The 23,616-nt window shown below is 36.0% G+C and overlaps 1 protein-coding gene across 11 annotated transcripts in view; it reads right to left on the bottom strand.

Moving 5' to 3' along the window:
- The window catches only part of EPHA7 (EPH receptor A7), a 214,609-nt gene that overhangs the window by 77,921 nt on the left and 113,072 nt on the right, over positions 1–23,616 (bottom strand). For all 11 annotated transcript variants that reach the window (XM_074581111.1, XM_074581112.1, XM_074581106.1 and 8 more), the window contains exons 6-9: positions 13,258–13,382; positions 9,631–9,799; positions 3,751–3,859; positions 3,004–3,059 (exon numbers count right to left, since the gene is read on the bottom strand). In XM_074581111.1, coding sequence (XP_074437212.1) covers positions 3,004–3,059; positions 3,751–3,859; positions 9,631–9,799; positions 13,258–13,382 — 459 coding nt within the window. The remainder of the gene's footprint in view (positions 1–3,003; positions 3,060–3,750; positions 3,860–9,630; positions 9,800–13,257; positions 13,383–23,616) is intronic.

Raw genomic sequence — 23,616 nt, 5'->3', positions numbered from 1 at the left:
AAAACTCAACTTGAAAATGCAAGAATGTTCCTCTGCTAATTGATATACTGATACACACGAATAGGATCAAAAGTCAATACAAAACATATATCATTATGGTTGCTTTGTAATCTTTTAATTGAACAAAAAATATTTTAAATTTGAAAATATATTGAAAAATAGCTTAGTAATCATGTGTATTTATGCTTCAGATGATATTACTGACTGAAAAATCCTCAAACCCTCATAAGAAGGAAAAAGCCAGAGAAATTGTTTGAGTAATCTAATGAATTTACATCCAGAGAAATTATTTGAAGTGTTGCCCAGATGTTATTATCTGCCATATTATGTATTTTAATAGATGTTCTTCCAATTGCTTTGATAATGCCACACATTTTTAAAGTGACAGATATTTATTTCTTAAAACCAAAAATGACTAGAGAAAATGAGAAGAAAGCAATAGGTTAACCTCCTATAATAGTGCTTTTAGGCAGGGAGATGGAGAAGGAACCATCCTCTTGTGTTTGTGATAAGGGGCTTGGATTGGAGGTAACCTTGCGAATCTCAAGTGGCCCTCTGATGGTTCGTTATTCAAGCTGTCACAAAACATTTTGACAGGCCAGGGCTATCCTGGCATACCAACGTGAAATAATGCTGGCCTAGATTTGAAGACATTGTTAGAACAAAATGGTAGGAGGAAACCAAATATAAATCTGAATTGCTTAACTAAACTCCTCCATTGTACTTGTATCTTCAAGTGTAGCACTCGAGGTCACAGAGAGTTGAGGGGGACTGAAATTAAATATATGATACTCTATTAAATACAGTGCTTTGGAACCTGGTTAAAAAAAATGGTTACTTGTAAGTTTTTATGTTAAGTAAGTGCTTCTTGTAAGTTACGTTTTTGAGAATCCAATCTGGTACCTCAGCACAGAAGGTTGTCTAGATGTTACAGAGCAAAAGGACATGGCACTGGTGTTTACAGCTCTGTGACCAAACTGGTGACCACAGCACTGGGTTCCATCTAATTCTGTACGTGGTTGCCCAATAAAATTAAACACTATACCTTCAATCAGCAGATGATGAAAAAGTAGCTTGACAAACAGTGACTTATATTTTGTACTATGATTTTAAGAAGACTGTGTATGCTAACTGTTCTGAGTGATTTGCTGGATAACCAGATTTCTTGAAAGCAAAACGAGGGAAATGAGCACTTATAAAATCTCACCATTTCTAGATCAACTATTAATCATCAAGTAGAAGCTTTCATATTAATTCATTTACACTTTCACTGAAACAAAAAATGTCACAGATAATGGAGACGAGGCAAGGAATTATTTAGCTAGCATATTCCTTTTGTTTGTATACTGAAATACAAGAATACGTAGCTGATCTTTTCTTTCAAGGACATAATGAGGACTTTAACAGTGAAAGCAGTAGCTCTTCTGAAGACATGAAAAGCTTATAATGCATCCATGAGAGCAAATTTCAAATCCATCACTCCCAGAATAATAACATTTAAGTAACATCAGATTTTTTGATGAATTCTTTAAAATCAGCTGCACTACAAAGTGCACGATAAATAATTCTTATCCCATTATTATTTTCCACCTTTCTTGCACAGATTATGAATTGATTGACTAAAGCTGCAATAATGTCACTACTAAGTTTAACACTCACTGCATTTAAACGAAATCATTTAGGTAGCAACACACCCAAACTCAGGGAGCATGAACAAATACCAGCTGATCTGATTTTTTCAGGGCAGAAAGGTGAAACAGAAACCTTGATCCGAATTTGAGTGGAGCTTTGGCTAGAACTACTCATTTAAAGAGGCATGCATTGAGAAGATGCTACAAATTTCTGACTAGTGGCTACTTCGCTCTCCATGTGACATTACTTTCTGAAAATAGCTCATGATTTTAAAGTATGTAAAATAAGATAAACCATATTGCTTTCATTAAAAAAATCCAAACTGATGGATTTAAGCTACAGCTGCAATTATCGTTAGACAACAAAGGCTACATACAGCATAGCATGACTAAATCGCAAGTTCTGTTGATATCTGGAAACCCATACATTGTTCTGTGTCAGAATTTAGATTCAGTTTAATTCTATTTACGTGATTTTGCAATTTTGGATGCTCAAAGTCATTCTGCAACTTAGTTTTACCATATTTCCTGAGTTAATGACTGACTCTAGGAGAAATGAAAACGCTTTCAAATTCTTATGTCAAAATGATATTACAACTGAAATGAGAAAAGGCTAAAATAAGAAAGTTTTTAAACAATATTTTGATAAAACTGAAACTATTTTTGCATAAGTCTTCCTCTCCCCTTTAATTTTCAATTGTAATTAACGCAAGAAATGTTTTTTTATTGAATTTTCCCAGGGTTCTAGCACAAATTCATATGGTAGCTGTGATTTTAACAAGAGAGGCTTTAGGTGCTATTCTTCGCTAGGCAAGTGGTCTAGAATAGAGAACAGTAACGAAGTAGCTGACCTTTCTTCTCATATTAAATATTCTGGTTTTAAGGACATTATGTTTTGTAAATATTGATGCTATGGTATTCACAGTAGCAGAAAGCAGCTTCTGAGCAGATTGGCTTCATTGTTAGGGTGATGCAGGGACCCACACTTTCTTAATCTAAAGTTTGCCTGAGGTAAAGATCATCTAGTCACTTAGCCAAAGGTCTCTCAAATGCTGCACCTCAGAGGGATCATTAGGACAGTGTGAAACATATTCAAAGCAACCAAAAGAAAAAAAAAAAAAAGCAGAATGAAAACAACAGTATATTATACACATGTATAGAAATAAAACTGTCTGTGTGAGAAACATTGACTTTAATCTGCATTCGTTTTTTGTAGGTCACATTTTTACACTGCTTAACTTCCCACTTGTTGTTTACACAGCATTTTTAAATTTTTTATGGCTTTGTCTTTCATAGAGGGTTGTTTTTATATTGTTTACACAATTGCAGTTGGGAATTTTTGAAAGGGGGGAAAAAAAAGCAAAACACTTACAATGAAAGTAAAGTTCTTCATCCCCTTCTTGATCAGCTTTGCTGTAGCCACAATGCCTGAAAAGAAAGACTCCAGTTTTACTGGTAAATAATGATTTACTTCCTCACATCTAAAGTCCTGACATCAGCTTTGCAGGCTGGGATTTTCAGGCACTGAGCACCTAACTCCTGTAGGCCCTTTGAAAGTTTCAGCTATAATTCTCTTGACAGCAGAGTTTTAAATAAATCATGAACAGATGCAATCAAAAGGCTTTTGTATCAAATACCAGTTGGGACAGGTTCTAAAGAGAAAATTCTAGTTCTGGTGAAAAGCTTCTATGGATAAAACAGAGGATTAAAGAACTTGAAAGTAGAACACTGTTTTACATGAGGATATTCTTAAACTTACTGCTGTGCCTCTTTTTCTTGAATGTAAAGTCATTTAAAGGCTGATCAGATAAAGTGTCAGACTTCTCCATATGAGAAAACTGAACAGAAAGAGGGACTTTGAGGAGTACAGGTAAAGAACCTGCTAGGGGTTCCTTTTACAGCACATTTACATAGGACAAAAAGAACATCTTGATTTAAGTGTGTCTTGCCAAAGTAAGACGACGAACTGAATAATTGATAACAGGATTTAAATAAAAATTGTCCTTACTAAAAACGACTTCTGTTTCAGTTTTGCAAATTACTATCCCAGATTAGACTGTGTCTCAAGAGTTCACAAGAGTGGGGCCAGATGTGCTTATGCCAATGCAAGGTGCAATACCTTCGCCCAATGATGAATCCAAACACCATGAAGACCAGAATGATGGTTCCTGCCACAGCAACCACAGCTATGATAATAACAGGATTCTGTTCACTGGAAACAGCTGTGGCTACAAACACAACACAGAGCAGAGATTAGTTTAAAATTATTCCCTACAAAGGAGCTGCAAAAAACTAAGTCAACTGCCAGGAATTGCAGACTGTTAGTTTACCTTTGCCTGAAACTATTACATTGATAAAGTTCATCTAAAGAAGGGCCTCCATTGGAAATTAATCCAAGTGCTGGATGAGTTAACGATCTTCTACAGGGAATAAAAAGGAGCTATGCTGTAACTGACTTGGTCAAAATGGTACAGCCATTAGCCGAAAGCCAGCACCGGCCAATTCCACTCCCTCCTATTGCTGCCCTGCCTTCTGTTCTGCTCAGTGGTTGAGTCCTTCCTAAAAGGGAATACCTGGATATCCCTGTAAGGGGGGTCAGTAGGAGAATAATCCCCAAAGAGCTCTGCTTGTAGCCTTCCCTCTAAAACTGTTTGATGTGACTTTGGTGACACCCAAGGAAATAGTATCTTCAGTATAAGAATGTTAGAGATGAAACACTACCTATTAACACAGCTTTCTTAGCATATTTCTATCTCTTACTGCTATTAATCATTGTAAATTGCTATATTAATTATCATTTGTTTCTGTTAGCAACAAAAAGGTACTTCCACATACACAAAATGGAATTCTCCACGCTTCAGAGAATTTACATGCTAAAATATCCACCCATTATCGCTCTTTTTATTCAGATATGCCAATGCTATTAATATATGCAAATGTATGCATGTCACTTTAATATAAACTGAGGATGTAAATACTTAGCCTGAGAAACCTCGAGGTTTGTTAAATACATTGCTTGCCCAACATCTAATGAGGGCGGCCATGTACTCAGTTGCGTTAAATGAGCACAGCTCTACTGAACTCTATGGAGCTACGCTGGTTTGTAACAGTGAGGATCTAGCCCACGAGACTGAGAATAGAGGAGGAGACATCAGGCAGCGATGCTGAGCAAGGGACTGTGAAAGTGTGAGTCATCTGGAAGCAGCAGAGAGATGAAAGGGAAAAAAAATAAAATAGGAAACTGAACTGATAGCTGATTAACTGAATTGTAGATGGTATGTTAATATGGCTAACTGCTGGTAGTGGTAACTGAACAGGAATGTCTACACGAGGATTTTATGAATTCCACAGAATCAGGTTCCTGTTGCAGACTTCACAGGTTCCCATAGAAACAAATAAGCCAGTCTTTTCTTTGCTCTGTCTTGGGAGGAGTGAGCTAATCAACATGATTTATTTTGTCACCGACACTGACCTGTACCAACTGCTTCCCCCTCAAAATAACTAACCCCTTTCTATACTGCACAGATATATTATAATCTGCACTGGAGGGAAATCCCCCGCCTCCACTTCCTCCCTATCCCACCCCCTCAATTTTATTTCCTAAAGAAACTGTGTCATTTTTCTGTGTTCTACCCCATGCAGGTGAGGAAGATCTCATTATTCATATTGGTCTTTAACTGAAAAGAACAAATGCTTATCTTTGAGTAGCTGTAACTTTCTGAGATGCCCAGGTCAGCAGGATGCTACCGCAGACCTGCATATATCCCACCTGTGGAACTTTTAGGAAATCAGTGGTCACTATCTCATGCAATAAGTAATGTCTCAGGCATAACTAGTATAACTCAGTTCCTGTAGCATCATCAGGCCATCAAAGCACACAATCCTAAGCATGGGAATGTCAAATTTATGTAAAATACAGCATTTCCTAAAACTGTTCCCTTATGTCTTTGAACTTCAGTGCAAACCTCACTTGGAAGTCAAGAAGAGGCAGCATCCTGTCACAAGGGCCAGGGCGCAAAGCTGCATCCATCTAAGAGAGTCTGGAAAAATATCCAGCCCAGCCTGTCACCTAATCTAGCAGCCAAATTGAATGCATAGAGGTTGACATATGTGAGGGGGTTGCTCTGCATAAGTGCCTCACAGATTCTGGTTACTGGCACTTTCTGGAAGCAGGCCGAGAATGAAATGTGGTCTCTGGAAAATCCTGGGTGCATGGTACACTGGGCAACCGGTAAAATAGGCAGCATGCAATGTGTGATGTATTTTTACGTCTTCTAGAAAAAAAGGGCATGATTGTGGGCATGGTCTGGTATGATTTCAGTGACAGCAGTGTAAGACATCTGCCCCTGTTGAGGTACTCTGTGCTGCTTCTCCCTTCTGTGTGACGAACTCATTCTGTTAGTGTGTGATTCAGAAACCAACTTCTGGAATGATCATTGGGGTTTGGCAGAAATAAAGACCCTAGATTGTCCTTAGAGGAACGATTTTGGGGTGCAGATGATCCTTTCAGGGGGTCCACGGCATGGTTACCTGTCACTGGTGCTGCCACACCGTTGATGGCAAGGAACCACCAGCAGGACAGGGAAGTCTGCCCTTACCTCTGCTTACGCTGTGCTCAGACCCAGAGGGCGAGACAGGGACCTAGTACTCGGGCAATCAGCTACAGGTGATACCTAATCTTATGATTATGTTGTTCGCATATCCAAATAGCATAATGTTATGGTATTTGCATATCCAAATGAATGAGGCAATACTCATAATACTCAATAAAGGAGTCAAACCCACTTTTTAAGTACATGGTTGGAGGGATGGGGAATGGATATCCAAACACCCTGGAGGATTTAAAAAAGGAGATCAGGTCTGAAAGCTGCGCAGCTCCTCCAGAAACATTTTCTCATGCAAGCAGCCTGAAATGTATGATTTGCAGAAAAGAATTCCTGATGAAGTCCACCATGAAAGTTTTAATGATAAACTGGATTCATGTAGGCCAAATATCACTTTCTTAAATATTATTCTTTGTGTTTTCTATAAAAATTTGTAGTAGTGTTATTTCAGGCATTAGGAATAAATTTTTACATTTACATATTACTTCAACCTTTCTTGATTTAAACCGATTAATGGCAAAAGGAAAAAGCAAAATCTTCACGACAGGTTGTGCTAACAGTGAGAGCTGTAACGAGTGGCAAACCCTTTCAATTACAAAAAGCGCAGGATCATCTTTAGATCCACTGGCTACAGGTCATTTAACACAACTTTTAAATACTTCAGTGAATCTAAAGATAACATTACCACTTAAGTGCTATTCTATGGATTTATATTTTCTTCCTTGAGGAACTTGTGCCTCTAATAATCAGCAATGATTCCAGTAAAAAAAAAAAAGTAATGATTAAAGTACTTTGATCTGTGGCAAACACAGAATGGAATAGAAATATCCTGCCTTATAAAGCATTTTTACTTCATAAATTTGAAAGTTTTACATAAATATGTATGCAATGCATGTACAATATGTGCAAATACAGGTATAAAATATGCATATTTTACATATCAGGAAATATTAATATAAAAGACATCATTCCTCAAATATTGAAAAGTGGCCATGCCACAATTCAGAATCACAATTCAGAAACCAGAGCATAATACGAAAATCTACTTAATCAACAGCACCAACCTAAAGGTGCCAACCAGTTGAAGTGCCAGGAGAAATTCGGGTAGGCAACATGACTAGCTGACTGAGATGGTCACTATATACATTTTTTTACATATATATATAAACATATTCTTAAAATACTTTGTTTTAAAGTAATTTAAAAGCTACATTCAGAAATTCACTGGAATAATGAAAAGCCAATGCCTCTTAACTGTAGCATAACACTGGTTTACTGCTCACCTGTACAGCACTTCACTTGAGGTATATTTCCTAAAAATGACCCAATAAAGGTCTTCCTTTAAAATGTTAACAAAAGCCTAATTTGATTAGCCTGCAGGTTCTGATAAAACTATAAATAACATATGAGAAACAAATATTTTTGTGTAAAAGAATTCTGGAAGAATTTAATGAAAATTTAATGAATATTTTACCAACATTTCAATTATTTCTGAAGACCATGTACAGAAAATTGTGGATGTTTATCCTTGATGGGAATTATATTCTATAGTGTCCTATCAAGATAATGGAAAATATTCCCCTTTTAAAATTTTCTGTGACAAGAGAAAAATCTGCTGTGCATACTGGCTGGTATGTCATTGGTTTATATGCAATTTTTCATCACCCAAGTCAGAAAAAGGCTACGTGAGCATGGTCAGTGATGGATTTATTCTAGGATTTCCTAATCTTCCATATGTTTACCTCTGAAATTATCTTTGCTAATCCTGGTGGCTACCAGTATGCTTACTGTCATTATATAAAAAATACTCAGGTAATTAAGGAAACGTTGGGAAAACATTTTGGTTTACTAATTTTAAACCACTATGGACAACAAATTAGCTAATTAGCAGAAACTTATGACTTATTATGACAGACTTCCAATTTGTTTTCCAGAAATCTACTCAAAATAAGAAGTGTACCTCAGGCTGTACCTCAGGTTCCCATGCTGCAAAATGGGGATTCTGCTACTGACTCTTTCTAAAGCAGAACTCGATGGATGGAAAGCATGTTATCAGACACAGAGCTAATAATATTAGTAATAACAGTTTATTGCTGCTATTATGATAATTACTATTTCAATTATGTCTGTTAGATATGTGGTATTATTCATTATTGATAGTTTTCATATTCCATGTGGAACCAAGGTGGAATCAAGACCTAACTACTGTGTTTTGAGAATACCCACAAATTGTTCAGGCGGCACCTGGCTGCAATTAATAAGAAGCACTAGTGTGTGTCCGCACCTTAGATATGCTGCATAAAGTGCTGAGAGCAGAGTTGGCATCCGTACCCTTTGAACCTGTAGGCTGTGTACTCTCAGCTCCAAATCTGGTTGACCTGCTGTCAGGCAGCTCAACCTGAAGGAAATGACTCAAACCAGAGTAACCAAATTTGGGTCTGCAACAAAGCAGTGAAGCAGGCGGGGACACAGGCAGTTCCCGTAAATGGGCTCACGGCTGCCAGGTCTCAGGGATGTAAGAGTTTCTTTCTGAAGACCCAAAATGCGGCAGATTTTCTCTAAGCATGCATGCACATATCTACCTTGATGAGGAAAAAAGGTATCAGTGTGATTTTTAGACAAATAAGGGCACAAGATTGGTTTCAGCATCGAGGAAAGAGCAAGCTCTCACAAAATGTCATCCCTCTGTTGAGATGTCACAGCCAGATTCTCTGGTGTACTGTACTGAGAGAGCTTGTACTTCAGCTTCATACTTTCCATTGTGGGGGTTTTTGAGAGGTTATTTTTCCCTTACACAACTCACAACTTATTATGTGAGCCTTGAAGAAACCTAGTATCTTTGCGACTTCTGTTTCTTTACTAAATCAAGTTGAAACTAGCCAATGAACTCAAAAAACACTAAGGATGGACATACAGCTTATGTATACAGCTTACAACAAGACACACAAATAAAAAAAAACCCCAAACTATAAAGTTTTTTTTTTCAGGGAGGAAATGACCTGTAGAAACCTCTGTGGGCTGAAATCTCCTCTTCCTTCCTCTTCCCTGTTAGAGAAGAATCTAGTAAGGTTATTTGCTACTACTCGCTTCTCTTGTGGGGGGAAAAGAGGTGTGTATTTGAATGAAAAAAATAATAAATTCTTTGTGTTTCAAGGACATCAGAAGAAAATAACCTCACATGTTACATATATGGCTAATTTTAAGAGTGTAATTTGTAGTTCTATGGTAAAACAACAAATTGAAGCTCATCCTTCAAAATACAATGCCAAAAATCTACCTTCACATAGAATTTCATTCTTTCTAGTTTTAATAATATTGCCTATGTCTATTTCCTTTCTTGCTTTACTTACTACTTCTACTGAAAGTGTTAATTTCCTATACATCTAACCATTTACCTGTGGCTTCTTCTAGTGTGGCAACGTCCAGTCTGGGGCTATAATTTCCATAACCAGCAGCAGTAAAAGCACGGATCTGGAAAACATACACTGTTCCTGGCTTTAGGTTATTAATAGAAGCCGAAGTGGACTTGGTTTTCACTGTTGAATAGGTCCTCTCCCTTTGATCCTGGAAACAATAAGACAAAAGATTAAATGACATTTACAGGTCAGATTTTATCATGGTTGCACATCAGCAACTGACAGCCAGCCTGGGTAGTTTATTCTAATTTGTTGAATGCTTTTTTCACCAACGTTAAAAATAAAGGATACTCTGTGGAGTATTACAAAACACTGTCAATGCAATGAGGAGCTCTAAGTGTAACATAAAATTCAAATGGGATGCTCGTGTTGTTATTCATAAAACACCCAGACATAAAATGATTGCTTCTTTGGCTCTGATTACATTTTGTGAAATTTGGAAGAGAAAATAGCTTGACCACAGCTTTCCAGGGGAATCTGCAGGGTCTAAATAGTTCAAGGACAGGGAAATCTGTTTTTTCATGATCAGAACACCTTCCCTTGTTAGCTTCCAACACCAATACAATACTGCCAATGTATAACTGGCTTGATTTTGCACCAAATTCTGAGGTACTTAACTCAGTTTTCACTTAGATTTTTTCATCTGGCTTTTAGTCTTTTCTCAGGTTTTGACTCTAAAGCATCAAGAATAATCCAGGGAAAGAAGCTCAGTGTGACACCCCCAAAATTTGAAGCTGCAAGATTACAAACCCTATGAGTAATAACTCACTTTCAAATACTACAAAAGCTGTATCACAGATCATTACAGTATTCAAAAAGCTCTACTTATTCATCACATTTACTGATCCAGATTATCTTTCAGCATAGATATGTGCAGCCCTGTTGATTTTCGGTGCCAGATGCAACCCTGATTTGAAGGGCAGAGAGATGAATTAACTAACCATCTGAATGCACCACATGACCAGAGAAGCAGGAGCCGTACGAGACAGTGCTAATGAGACAGATACAGAAGGAAGGAATAAATCTGTAACTCATTTCAATAGCACTTCACCAGCTAAAAATGATGGAGAACCTTCCCCTTCGCAGTCAGTAAAGCAGCAAAGGCTTTTGCCGAACTACAGGGTTAAATACAACATATATGATTTCTTTTCTGAGATTCAGTAATGGCTTCTCCTGGGTCTTGCCCAGTCTGTCATTTGAGCAAGCCTGTCGGCTCCTCTAGCAGCAATTTTTCATATCTTCTCCAAGAGGGTTTAAATCATCCGTAAGTGAGGACCATGGTGGAATGTATGTTGGTATGTGAGAAAGAACAAGAATGCTTGAGAGATGAGAAACAAGTGTTAAGAAAAGTGTAAACAGTCATGTTTGGGATTGTAAGCCACAGTGGAATTTCAGAGTTTGGGTTCTGATGCATAAATGAGGCTTATTTGAATTTTCAACAGTTCTTGCATTCAAAATAAATAAATAAAAAAAGAAACAAAAATAACCTGCACTAGAAATCTCACAGGACAGGCTTACTTGGGAGATCTCAGGCAGTTTCCATTCCAGCCCTAGCCAGAAGTGAGAGGTGAAAAAAGGACTTATCAGAATATTTCAAAACCACAAAAATGTTTGATTTAATTTGGCTCTAAAAAGAGCTGAAAGTTCTGAACTTTTTTTTTCTTTTAAAGTAATGGAACGAAACTTAAGCTGCCTCTCTCATTCTGAGCAAGAAGCTTATGAAGTACTTTTCAAGCCAAACAGCATTATTTTGGAAGGAAGGCAAGCATTTAAGCATTTGTGTTAAAATTGTCTCACTGAATTAAAGGTATATAGTTCAGTTTATTCGTGACTGTTCATAGGATAAGCTTCTTTTCTTTTATTAATTTCACTGTAATAATAAGTGAAATTAATTTCACTGTAATAAGTATAATACCGGTAGGTTTCCTTCCATTACAAAAGAAGTTTAACATCTGTTCTTGTCTTTGCAAACATCGGAAACTGGCAATGAAATTCTGCTGATTATTTCAAGTAATAAGAATGTATAGGGAAAATATTAAAAGCTACGTTCTAAAAGTTATAATTTTATGAAAAGTCTATCTTGTGCATTTTTCTGTCATCTTCCGGTACCTATTTAAATTATGTATTTCATTTTAACAGATTAAGAACTATTTCGCATATAAAAAGAAACATTTTTTTTTTGTTTGAAATTGGGTTTTGAGGTTGATATTCTGTGGAGAATTGTTTTGCTCTTGGTAAATATATAATTATTTTTTTTTTTTAAATGCATGGACTTTATTTGTGTGTGTGTGTGCATAAATAAATGCTTGAGGAAGAAAAATGTCCTGCTAAAATTAGTAAAATTCTTTAAAAAAATTGTTTAGCTATCTGTACATATCTGGTAAATTTTGTTATAAGAGTCATTGAAGTGAACAACTTAAACTGGGACAATTTATTGACAAATAAACATTTTATTCCCTTCCCAAATCATATGAAGATCTTTTGATAATTATATTTGTGTAATTCAATACTGAGAATTAGATGTGACACTTGATATTAGATCCAATCTGGTTTGAATTTACCTAATTCTACGTTACCTAGTAAGCTGACGTGCTCTTTTTGATATAGAGGTACTATTACCTTGTTTGAAGAGATGAAATGTCTTCACTAATGATCACAAAGGAGCTCCTTTGTTCATTTCTTTGCATTTTAATTCTTTCTTTTTTCTCACAGAATGTTTTTTTTAAAAATTAGGAATATGTTATGTGCTACAGAAAATTTCCCAGGGAATGTGGAGGAGCCACACTTAGTCCGGGTCCCATGACGAACATGTAGCTACACAACCTGCCTTCACTCTGCTTTCATCCAGCTTATGGTTGCATGTGGCCCTACTTATATGCTTGTCAGAATTTTTTTATTCCGGAGTACTTCAAAGTTATCCTGAATGAAGCCCTAGACACGCTGAAATGAATGGGAAAACTCTGACTGACATCAATAAGATTGCAATTTCACTCTACCAGAAACAGAGATCACTTCATGTACTATTGAAAAGCAGCCCTCGATTCATTATTGTGTTGAGAGAACAATTGGAAAATAAATTTCCCAATGCTGGGACTTCTTAAAAGGACAAATAAAGACTATTTATCAGCTGAAACTGTAGGAAGTGCTTTGGAAGTTTTCAAACATCAGGTCGAAGCTGCCCAGCTCATAAGGAAATACCAAATGCAGACAAGAGTTGTATTTGATATATCATCTCAAGACTGGATTACAGTGACAGAGAAGTAAATGAAAGAAGCTTTAAACACAATGTAGAAAAGACAGAAAAATCACAACTATCATGGTAAAATATCTAAGTCCAACTTAATAATTAAACAAAAAAAGTGGAAAAAAAAAGCAGATTTCAAGCGCGTGTTTCATTTTTAGGATGCCAAAATACAACATATGAGATATATGACAACAATAATAATTGCAGGGATTCGCTAGTTATTAAAAACGAGCAAAATCACTGTGACTTTGAAGAGACAGGATAGTTGATAGCTGATGGCTTTAACATTGTTCCACAACACAGCAAGGCAACACGAAGCACACAGCACATTGTTGTACATTACAGATAATCTTAGCACTTACTTTCTCATAATACTTGATTTCATATTCAGTAATGACTCCATTGGGATGTTCTGGTTCCTGCCAGGAAAGCTCCACGCTCCTCTGCAGCACTCTCTCTTTCATTACTCCACTAACTTGCGAGGGAGCTGTTTGGACAAGAAGTGTCAATAAATAAAAAGCAAATTTGTTGGATGCTAAAATCAAATGTCATTACTGATCTGCCCCATGCTGAGCCACTTTCATTAAGGTAAAAGAAAGCACCTTTTCATAGCTCACAATTCAAAGCTAATGAATATTCAAGCAGGACCCTATTACTGTTCATAAACTTAGAATAGAAATCAAATTAAAGTGCAAACAGCAAAAACTGGCATTGTTCAACTTGGTGCAAAACTGAGATTGATGGGATAGGAATAACAACTCAGCAAATTAATTCTGATTAAGATAGGAAAGTAGATTTTTAGATTGATGTGTAGTAAATTAAGAGTCTAAATATTTATTGCATATGCTTCTGAAATGCGCATAACAAGAAAAATAATGTTTTAGAGACAAAATCACGTTTTATGCTGATTTCATGTAACTGATTCCAATTCTGTTTAAAAAATAATCTGTCACACTGATTATTACACGACTGGGTGATGAAAACAACTTTGTTAAGAGACTAAACGCCCTCTTTTTCATTAGTTCGAACCTTTCCAGGACATTCTCTCTTTAGAGCTGAAGTTTCCATATTTGGTCTTGGCATTTTTTGAAAGTGTGAGACAATTTAAGACATAGATCTTATGAAATAAATGAGACACTGTCTTCCTCTACCTTACTTTACAGAGATATACATACATGCACACTTGCATTCATGCACATATACACACAGAATTTCCTAATAAACATCACCCACAAACAAGAACCTTTTGAAATTAAAAACAAACAAACAAACAAACCACAATGTACCAGCATTATAGAGCCATTGACTCTTGTTTAAAAGACTATGTAATAAAATGTCAGAGACTTCAAAAGTGACTTGCTTTATCAGTTTAGCTCATGTTTAATAAAAAAGAAAGACAGCAGATTTTCTGCTGATGTGAAGTTCCAAAGGAGGCCCAACATCAACACTTTTCTTCAAACATACATAAATGCCTATATGCCTACTGGAGCACAGAAGTCCTGTAAAACTATAGCTCTTCAAAAAACAACTAATGCATTGAAACCATGCAAACTTTGCCTTGTTCACTTTCAATTCAATAGAAATAAATCCAGGGTGTAACACTGTTCATGCAAAAGATAGATAAAGAGAGGACCTGATCCGCAGGCCCCTGCAGTTAAAAGCAGGAATTTGATCATACTCAGAGAGCAGATTCGGACAGAGGAGAGGAAATGAAAATTAGAGATAAATTTATTTATATCTTTTTCAAGTATATAATCTAGTACTGATTCTATACTTGAATGTTTGAACAAAAATTTGGAAAATTTTAATTTTTTTCTTGGTTAAAAAAAAGAACAACCTTATTTCAGAACTGTATATAAAGCTTTCACTATGTAAAATGATGTACAGTCTTCAGATAATGGGATTCCTATCCCATGCTAAAAGCAGGTGAAGTTTCTCTGTTATTTAAATATGGGATATTTTTATATGGGATTATTATATATAGGATATATTTATTTATGGGATTCCTATCCCATGCAAAAAGCAGGTGAACTTTCTCTGTTATTTTTCACTTTCTCTGTTACCATTCACCTTGAAGTCTAATTAGAATAATTACTATTCTAATATTCTTTAGCACATGCACTTTCCTCTATTTAATTTAAAGAGCATAGAAATAAAACACCTAGAATGCACACTCCTTTAACATTAAGGACAAAAATATAATGATAAAAAATATGTAGAACACAATCAAGACAATAATCCTCTAAAACCGTAAAATGTGATTGTTAACTTCTTATTTGAATTCTGAAGTTTCTAGCCTTTTTTATTATAACATGTATATTCATGTAGGTTCTTAAATTAAATTTATTTACATTTCATTAGAGGCTCCAAGAGTCCATGAAAATTAAGAATTGAAACCATGCATGATAATTTTCATTATGAACCATTACGCTGTATATAATCAATACAATCAAAGTTGAAGACCCCTTAATGTAGGCTGCCTAACTGATAAAAATAATAAAATTATATCATGAAAACCCCATGGGTTGATACACCATTCCAAAGCCAGGATCTCTCTCTTTCGCTCTTCTTGCATTCTCTTTCTAAAAGCTTAGACTATTTTCACTCTCTAATTAGTGAAATATATTCTTTTTCGTAGCTATGAGTCTGGAATGCAGCAAACTAATTTACTCTGTCTAGTTTTCTTTGCTGTGATTAACTAGTTGTCTTCTTTGTCTAAATGAGTACCACAGAATCCTGGCTGAATTTCAGAGAGCTCATTATGTTTCATGTATAATGTTCTATCTCATCCAGATAAATGTTTTCAAATTGCTAATTTTACGTTTTTAGATGTCCAAAATTGTTAATGTTCAGACTTATCTTGAAACAGTTTTATATTACCTAGGTCAGTGGAGTTTGTTCTCAACATTTGCTGCCTTTTGTTTTAGCTTATCAAATTTTTTCATTCCGTTGGTCATAGCATTCTTTTTTTTAAGCAGTGAAGCACAATGAACTCGCTTCCTCTGTGTTAGTTAACTCTGTGTATGTGGGGAAGGAACAGCATGCAGGGAAGGTGGAACAGAGAAAGGGGAAGATTTTAAGCACGTAAATGAAAATACACTGTGTGAGATTCCTACTTAATATCTGTACAAAGTACACCACAAACAAGCATATTGCATTCTTAAGGAATTTCCTTTCAACACAAAATCTCAGTGATTTATCAACATTGCAAGACAGTATTCAAAAATCCTAAATAAATGCAGTCTTAAATACATTTCCTGTCAATTAATATATTTTTAATCAAGAGGGGTCAGATTAAAAGCTGGTTTGGGTTTTTTTTTTGTTTGTTTTGTCTTCCCCTCCCCCCCCCCCAACTAAAAATGTTGTGCAACTTTTCATTGGTAGAAGAACCACATGAGGAAGAAGAGAAAGTTCAGCCCTGCAGTCTGTATACGTTGGTAGCTCTGAAGATCTTAAAGATGTACACAATTACCATACCACATGATATTCCTAAAATGCAGTAATGTAAGCTTATTTTGTGTCCCCATAAGAAGGGAATCATCAAATTGGTTAAAGCCAGAGCATCCTCCTCTGGCAAGGTATGCCAGCCTGTTGTTACTGCAAGGAAATCTCTGCAAACTAGAGCAAACACATAAGACAATCTATTGACGTGAGAGGCTAGATGTATATGCTATCTTTATCCTGCCTTTTGGGTTGCATTTCTTGATCTGTGCTTAATGAGAGCGTACAGGTCAGAAGCATTTTGTTCTTTATTCTAGTATAATCGTTTATTCCGTATTCTCTCTGTGACTTTCTTACAGACTGGTTTGCATTCATGTTTTATTTCTTCTGGCTTCCTGACACCTCCATTTAAACCTTTAGCCCGCTTCTCATTGCCTATACGAGTTAATTAATTGACAACCTATTTATGGTTTTGAAACAACTATGTCTGATCAAGCTTGAAAATTAGTTAAAGCATACAATTCATCCACAAATACAAGATAAAATATGGTATTAAATTATACACAAAAAGATAACTCTATAAAAACAGAACTAAAAATATAATTTTTGTTCCCATTGCTAGCTAAACCATAATAATAATAATAACACCAATATCACAATAATAATAAGAGGCAACTGTTCCAGGTATTTTTTTTCTTTCAGTAACCTAGTTCTTGTCACTGCATCTGTAACAAAGTTGCTCGTGATGAAGACACTTCTTACAGCATTTCTAGACAACTAAGTACCCAGTCCTGAATGACTTGAGCATGCATAATCCCTACTGTATCACTTCAGGTTACAAAGAAGCGTCACTTGTCAGAATCATTATTTCCATAATAGATTACACTGGGGGATACAGGCTGTTCAAAACACCATTTGCTATCAACTTTCTTTCTGATATACCTCATCTCTTCTTTTTCTCCTTCCTGCTGACACAACATCCAATGCATCAAACACACACAGCCTCTCAGGGCTAACAGGCGGGTGTACCTACACATGCTGCATAAGAAAGTACTTCGAGAATGACAGGCCCTCAGCACACTCATTCACCTTTTTTAAATGCTTCAAATATACCATTCAGCAAAAGGAAAAATTGATTTTTCACCAGGTTTCAACATCACAGCAACAGAGAAATATAACTGTGCTGGGCTTTACTGATAAAGCCTTCAAGTTATATAGATTTCAAGCTGGTCATCATTTTCAGATCAAGCTATAGAAAAAGTTAAAACTGAGGTGTCAAAAAGAGCAGGATATTCCAAGGAAATATTCTGGTCCAGAGAGAATATTGCATCTGGTAGACTGATGTGTTACACCCATACTGCTAAGCCAAGCATATGGTATATTATTAATATGTGCAAATATTTAGGTACAGAAAACTGTGGTGATTATTTTGCAAGGCATTGCTTTTAGTCCAGAGTCCTCTGAAAATGTTATAACGTAATATTGCTCATGCCTTTAATCTCTGTCCTTAGCTTTTCCCTGGTTCTCATGCCTAATATTTCCCTTGATCCACAGTGTGTTTTCCAATGGACAAAGGCAGATGCAAAATTAAATCTTTTGCACTTCGTATCAGAAAAAAAAAAAAACCTTGGAAAAAAAGCACAAAATACTAAAACAAAACAATAAAAAATGAAAAATGAAAACAGGTGAAGCTGGATTTTCACATATAAGAGGAACTAGGCATAATGCACTCATTGCTAGCACAAAATCAACTGTAACACCTTTTTATTGAAAAAAAGATAACTCAGCAAAAAAAACATACCTAGGTATTTGTCTGAGATTTCTTAAAGTCCTGCAGCTTGAATGTGTCTCAATTAAATCAACAGCATCAGTCATGGAGACTTTTAATTTGATACTTTAAAAAAAGTCTCTCTAGAAGCAGCATTCTGGGTGTTTAGTACTTCATGTGTATAAAAGAAACTATTAAAAAGTCTCAGAAATAAGGGTTTCAATCCTGCAGTCCCACTTCATGCAGAAAGTTTCACATCAAACACGAGTAAATGCTCCCAGCGCAAGACCAAGCCCCATATTAATAAATGCTACCAAATCGATGTTTGCAGCTCCAGTTCCATCATTTGTTACACAAAGACAAATGAATGAACGGGCTATCAGCCTTCCTTAATCATCTTTTTTATATTTCTTTATGTTATAATAGTAATAATGTGCACAATCAGTGCACATCAACAGTAACACTTTCATTTTCATAGCACAGGACCCTTACAGCACTTCCCGAAGGACATAAACTCTTGGCTTTTGGCCTCTCTTTTTCATATCGTGAAGATATGCAGCAATCACTCCAAACCACCAGCTTTTCATACAGCAACAAAGAGATCAGTTTTCACAGCCCTGTAAAACTGTATGTTAAGGCCCAACGTAAGTTTTACATTACATGAAGCATTAACACCATTTTTCTGCAACAGTGTTGGACAGCAGTTGGGGGGTGTTTTGGGTATTCACCCTGAAGGGGACATTGCTAGCAGGCGCAAACCGTGGAAAAACAGAGATATCGGCATCCCAATGGTTATGACCTATTCTATTATTTCTTTTTTAAATGTCTTCTCTGTCTCCTTTCTTGGCAGAAATCTTTAGATAACAGAGTTGCTTTGACTCTACGTCTATTTTAAGTGAGACTGGAATCTGGCGTCTTACCAACAACAAATGCAAAATGAACCCATGTATGTATATAGGAAAATAGTAGCAGAAAATTATACTGGTCTTAGCTCTTAAATGGTTGTTCGGGATGAGAATACGAAACTCCCTATACTCTATTAACAGTCCTGCACTGACATTACCCAAATGACTCCCTTCTGCACCGACTTGCGTACTAATTTGCTCCCAAGAGAAAGCATGTAAATGAAGTCATAACTTGGTGTCCCACCATGCTCTGGTTTGCTCTGAAGGGAAACTTGGGCATCAGAATTGCGGAAATCACTAAATCAGAACGGTAGGCAAATAGATTATACACCTTGAGGAATTGCAGCTGCCACTGTCAGGGGCTTGGGGTCAGCATGTGGCACCAGACTGGTTTTTATGCTGGTCTGAAGCAGTATGCCTCAGGACACATGCCCTCGCTCCCTTCTAAGGAGCTTTCTGATGTACACAGATGCCACTTGAAACAAAACCTCGACAGGGGTTTGCAGGGACTGAGCAGATTTTAAGACTTTACCGTGTGGATATTTCCCTTATTTGTTTATTCTGTTTCCTATAAAGATACAAAGGCTTTGTGTTAAAAGCAAATAAATAATTAAAGATAAAAGTCTTATATATTTAAAAAAAATATTATGTCCATATAAATTGTTTATTATATTTATTATAATACTAAAATTATTAAAATTTTCAGATCACCATAACACGGCAGTCCACTCAAGCCGTGATAGAGATCTGCCACAGTTTGTCCTTTGAAGGCTTGGGAAAAGAGGTTTAAATACACTAATATTTACACTAATATGTATCATAATTTGCATGTTATTTTGCATGAATAGTTCATGCAAAAAGACAACAGAAAAGAATACGATAGTTCTTAAACTGAACATTATTAAGTGGATAGATGGAAATTCGTAAGATTTTCTTTTTTGTTACAGTGTATTTCTTTCCCCTCCGTTAAGTCTCCACATGACAAAGCAGCCCATGATAAAAGGTTATTGAGTACCACTGTATTACGCCATTAGTACCCATTGCTTTGGATCAATGTCAGAGAAATTCCCCACTGTGTTTACAAGCTGCAGCATTCAAAAAGAGACCCAAATAAATCAGATATTTTACACTAACAATATCCCACAGAGAAGCCATTTTAACTTCCTCTCTGACACACTTTACTTTCCGGCTCATAAATATAACACAGTGTGCTTACAATACTCTGTAAGCCATGAGCAGAGGCACACACAACTCTCTGTGCCAATTGGGGATGTCCTGAGTACATGGTAACAGGCAATGGAGTCAAGTAATACTTGGCTGCATTACTCCATTACATTTTTTGCCATTGCTTTTGTGGTTGAGAAACTCTCAAATTACCTGCTGATCTACAGAGAGGAACAGAAGCAGTGGTTACCCGAATATTTTTGCAAATCAATTAATAAACGTAAGTGAAAAAATGAGGAAAAACAATAAATGCATTCTGATCTCCCCTAATATTACAAGCGAAGTTCTAAGAAAGCTTATGCTCACATAACGTTCTTACAAAATATGTAGTGATTTACTACTTGTCCATATCTTTTATATATCTGATGCATTTAAAATAGTTAATGGTTTGGTAATTCCTTCATCAAGCTCAAAACTCCCCAGCTGGATCAGTTTTATATGCTGTCTACTCTGGCAAAATTCTGGGGAGGGAAATCGATAAAAAGAAAGAAAAAAACTTAACAGAAAGAAATGAAACAGTTTAGAAAGATTAGGGCTGACAGTTTGTCTATCATGTTTTTTCTGGTCAGAGTCTATGCCTAGACCCATTCTATGAACTCCCCTGTTTCTCCTGCCTGACATTTGGTACAAATATTATTGTCATGTCTGTATCCCATTTCTTCCAAAACTGGCGGCTTGGGCATCAATCAGTGCTGAACGGATGCTGAGTTGCGTAACAAGTGACAACATCGACTCCCAAGGTATCCACAACTCTTGCTTTGTGAATAAGTTTTGACATGTCAGGCACAAACCTGATTCTTACAAATGTGTTAGAGTAACAAACCAGCCTTACAAATAACAGAGAGGGGCTTTTGTTCTTTTGAAGCATTTGTTTTCCTTTGCAGGAGAAATATTTCTATGTTAATTAGATTTTTCTTTTGTCCTGCCTTCTTTTGTGATTCATCTTTCATAACTTTTTTTTTTTTTTTTTCAGAAACATCTGCCACCAGCCTTGCAGTAAATCCTTGGCACACAGGTATTATTCTTCATTAAAGCAAACAAAACACCACAAAACTCCCAAAGATGAGGATACTCTTTTCCCTGGTGGGCTACTCAGACACATTATGTTCTCCTTCTGTCTCCAGTCATCTCTGCTGGCAAGTGTCAATTACAGACACAGGTTTTAGGGAACGGAAGGAGAAAGCACAATTTACAAATACTTTCCTCTGGAAGCAGACAGGTGTAATGACTGAGACTGTTTGCTGTAATTGAATTTCATGCTGTCATCTATTCAGTCACAAAAAGATGGCAGCTTCAAGGATGCTACTCATGGGGAAAAAAAACCCAAAAAACAGCAAACCAACCAAAAACCCCGTAATATATTCTCATTGCTACTGTATAGCTAATATTGCCACCCTAGTTAGACTTCTTTAAAAGTAAAAGTTGCTTTTGCTGGACAGTATGAGGTGATTATAACTGTGGCTTTGGAGGCCTAGGAACCAGTACGATTATGTTTATTTAGTGTAGGATGTCCAAGAGACAATTGAATTGATTCCAGCCCCATAACAAAGAATTTTGTTTCAGACATAGCCAACAAAAATCTGGAAACAGTGCCATGCCAAAAAAAATAAAAACAGTTGATCAAATATTAACAGAAAAGCATATAAATATTCTATAAAGATGTCAGCACAAAACAATAATTATAACTGTGCCAGAGGTTTGATCAAACTGACGCTTTCAAAGACATAATTGTTCAGTGGGGAAAAAATATTACTCTACTAACATTCCTAAAATGTGTACAACTTCTGTTCCAGCCTTCCAAATTCCTGTGAAATGTATTATAATGGCACTTCTAATGATGGGCATATTTCTGAAAGCAGCATGGGTGGTATTCCCAGCAAACACAAGAAGAATTCCTCATAAAAACAGCTTGTGTATTGGGTGGGTTTTTTTCGTATTATGACCCTGTACTACTTCTCCCAAAGAGCATTAAATCTCTAGGATTTAAGGACATAGATAAATATCCATCTGGGAATCTCTTCTACAGTGATAAACATGAGAAGTAACAAGCCTGAAGTTAGTGGCTATGCACAGGAGTGAAAGTCATGTCCATGAGAGGGAGGTCAGGCACAGCAGTCAGCCTCCGACTCCCTCGGTCAGAGCTTGCGGAGGAAGCAGTTGCACTGACCAGAGTGAGGTCACCGCTGTGGAGAACTGCCACTGACATAAATACAATATTCAGAATCTCCCTTGAAGTATAAAAATTCACATACGTTCTGACAACTGAGAAAAGATCCATTTGATACAATGCCGATTGTCTCAAATGAAGTAATTCTGGGAGTATGCACGAGTTGTTAAAAAAAAATAGTCATGCGAAAGCAGAAGGAAAACCCATCACCTTAGAGGGAACATATTTTGTAAAGTTAAGCTAGTTGATTGATTTGAATATACAACATAAATTAACACCTGCCTCTTAAACAGCAATAATTACTTAAGAAATAATGCACATATTTACTTAATAGTAAAATACACAGAATTTGTATGAAAATATTTTCAGTTTGTGTATATTTTCTCTTTTTTGCAACCAATAATATTAAAACTTGTAACAGGAATAACACATTTCTAGGAATTATGCAACCATGTTCAATAAATTGGCATAATTTAAAAAAAAAAAAAAAGTATCCATACCATCTATTACATAAACAGTAAACTCTAAATATAACTTCCAAAAGACCTTAAATAGTCTTGACTTTGAGTAGACATTGGTTCCTAAATCTACATATTACTTAAAATAGCTTTTGATTTGGAGGGGATTTTTTTTTTGTTATTTGAGAACATCCTACGGTTCAACACTTCTCCAGCTTTTGCTCACAAGAAAACTTTGCACAAAGACCTGTCTGATTCAAAAACATATTAAACTGGAAAGACATCAGTCATTTAATGAAAGAATTTATTACGTGGTTTTAGAAGCTGTGCAAAATCATCATCTTTTTACGGACTTTCTTGTGGCTTCACTTCCCTGAATCCTAGGAGGCTCTGAAGGAAACCCAAGTTCTATATCCAAAGGTTAACTTCTTGGAGATTTAGATTACGAAAATGTCAATTGCACAAATTATAAACCCATTTAGCTTTCTGATTAGTTCCACTTTTAGCATACCATTTAGGGCTCAATTCTGACCTCTCATCAATTATATTTTAGCTTAGCTGCATTGATTTTATCTAAGTTATCCTTGCTTTATACCAATGGAAATAAGATCAGAATCAGGTCCTAAGGGTAAAGTAATTACAAATGTAATTACTGCAACTGATCACGCAACGTAGCTACATCATTAATTGGTTACTGTGTTTTTGGTTGTTTTTTGGTTTTTTGTTTTTTTTTTTTTAACAAAAAGATTAAAAATTCT

Source organism: Larus michahellis, chromosome 3, assembly GCF_964199755.1.
Source record: "Larus michahellis chromosome 3, bLarMic1.1, whole genome shotgun sequence".
In the NCBI taxonomy this organism is placed as follows: domain Eukaryota; kingdom Metazoa; phylum Chordata; class Aves; order Charadriiformes; family Laridae; genus Larus; species Larus michahellis.
The sequence above is the reverse complement of the archived record's forward strand: the minus strand, read 5'-3'. Positions and strand labels throughout refer to the sequence as shown.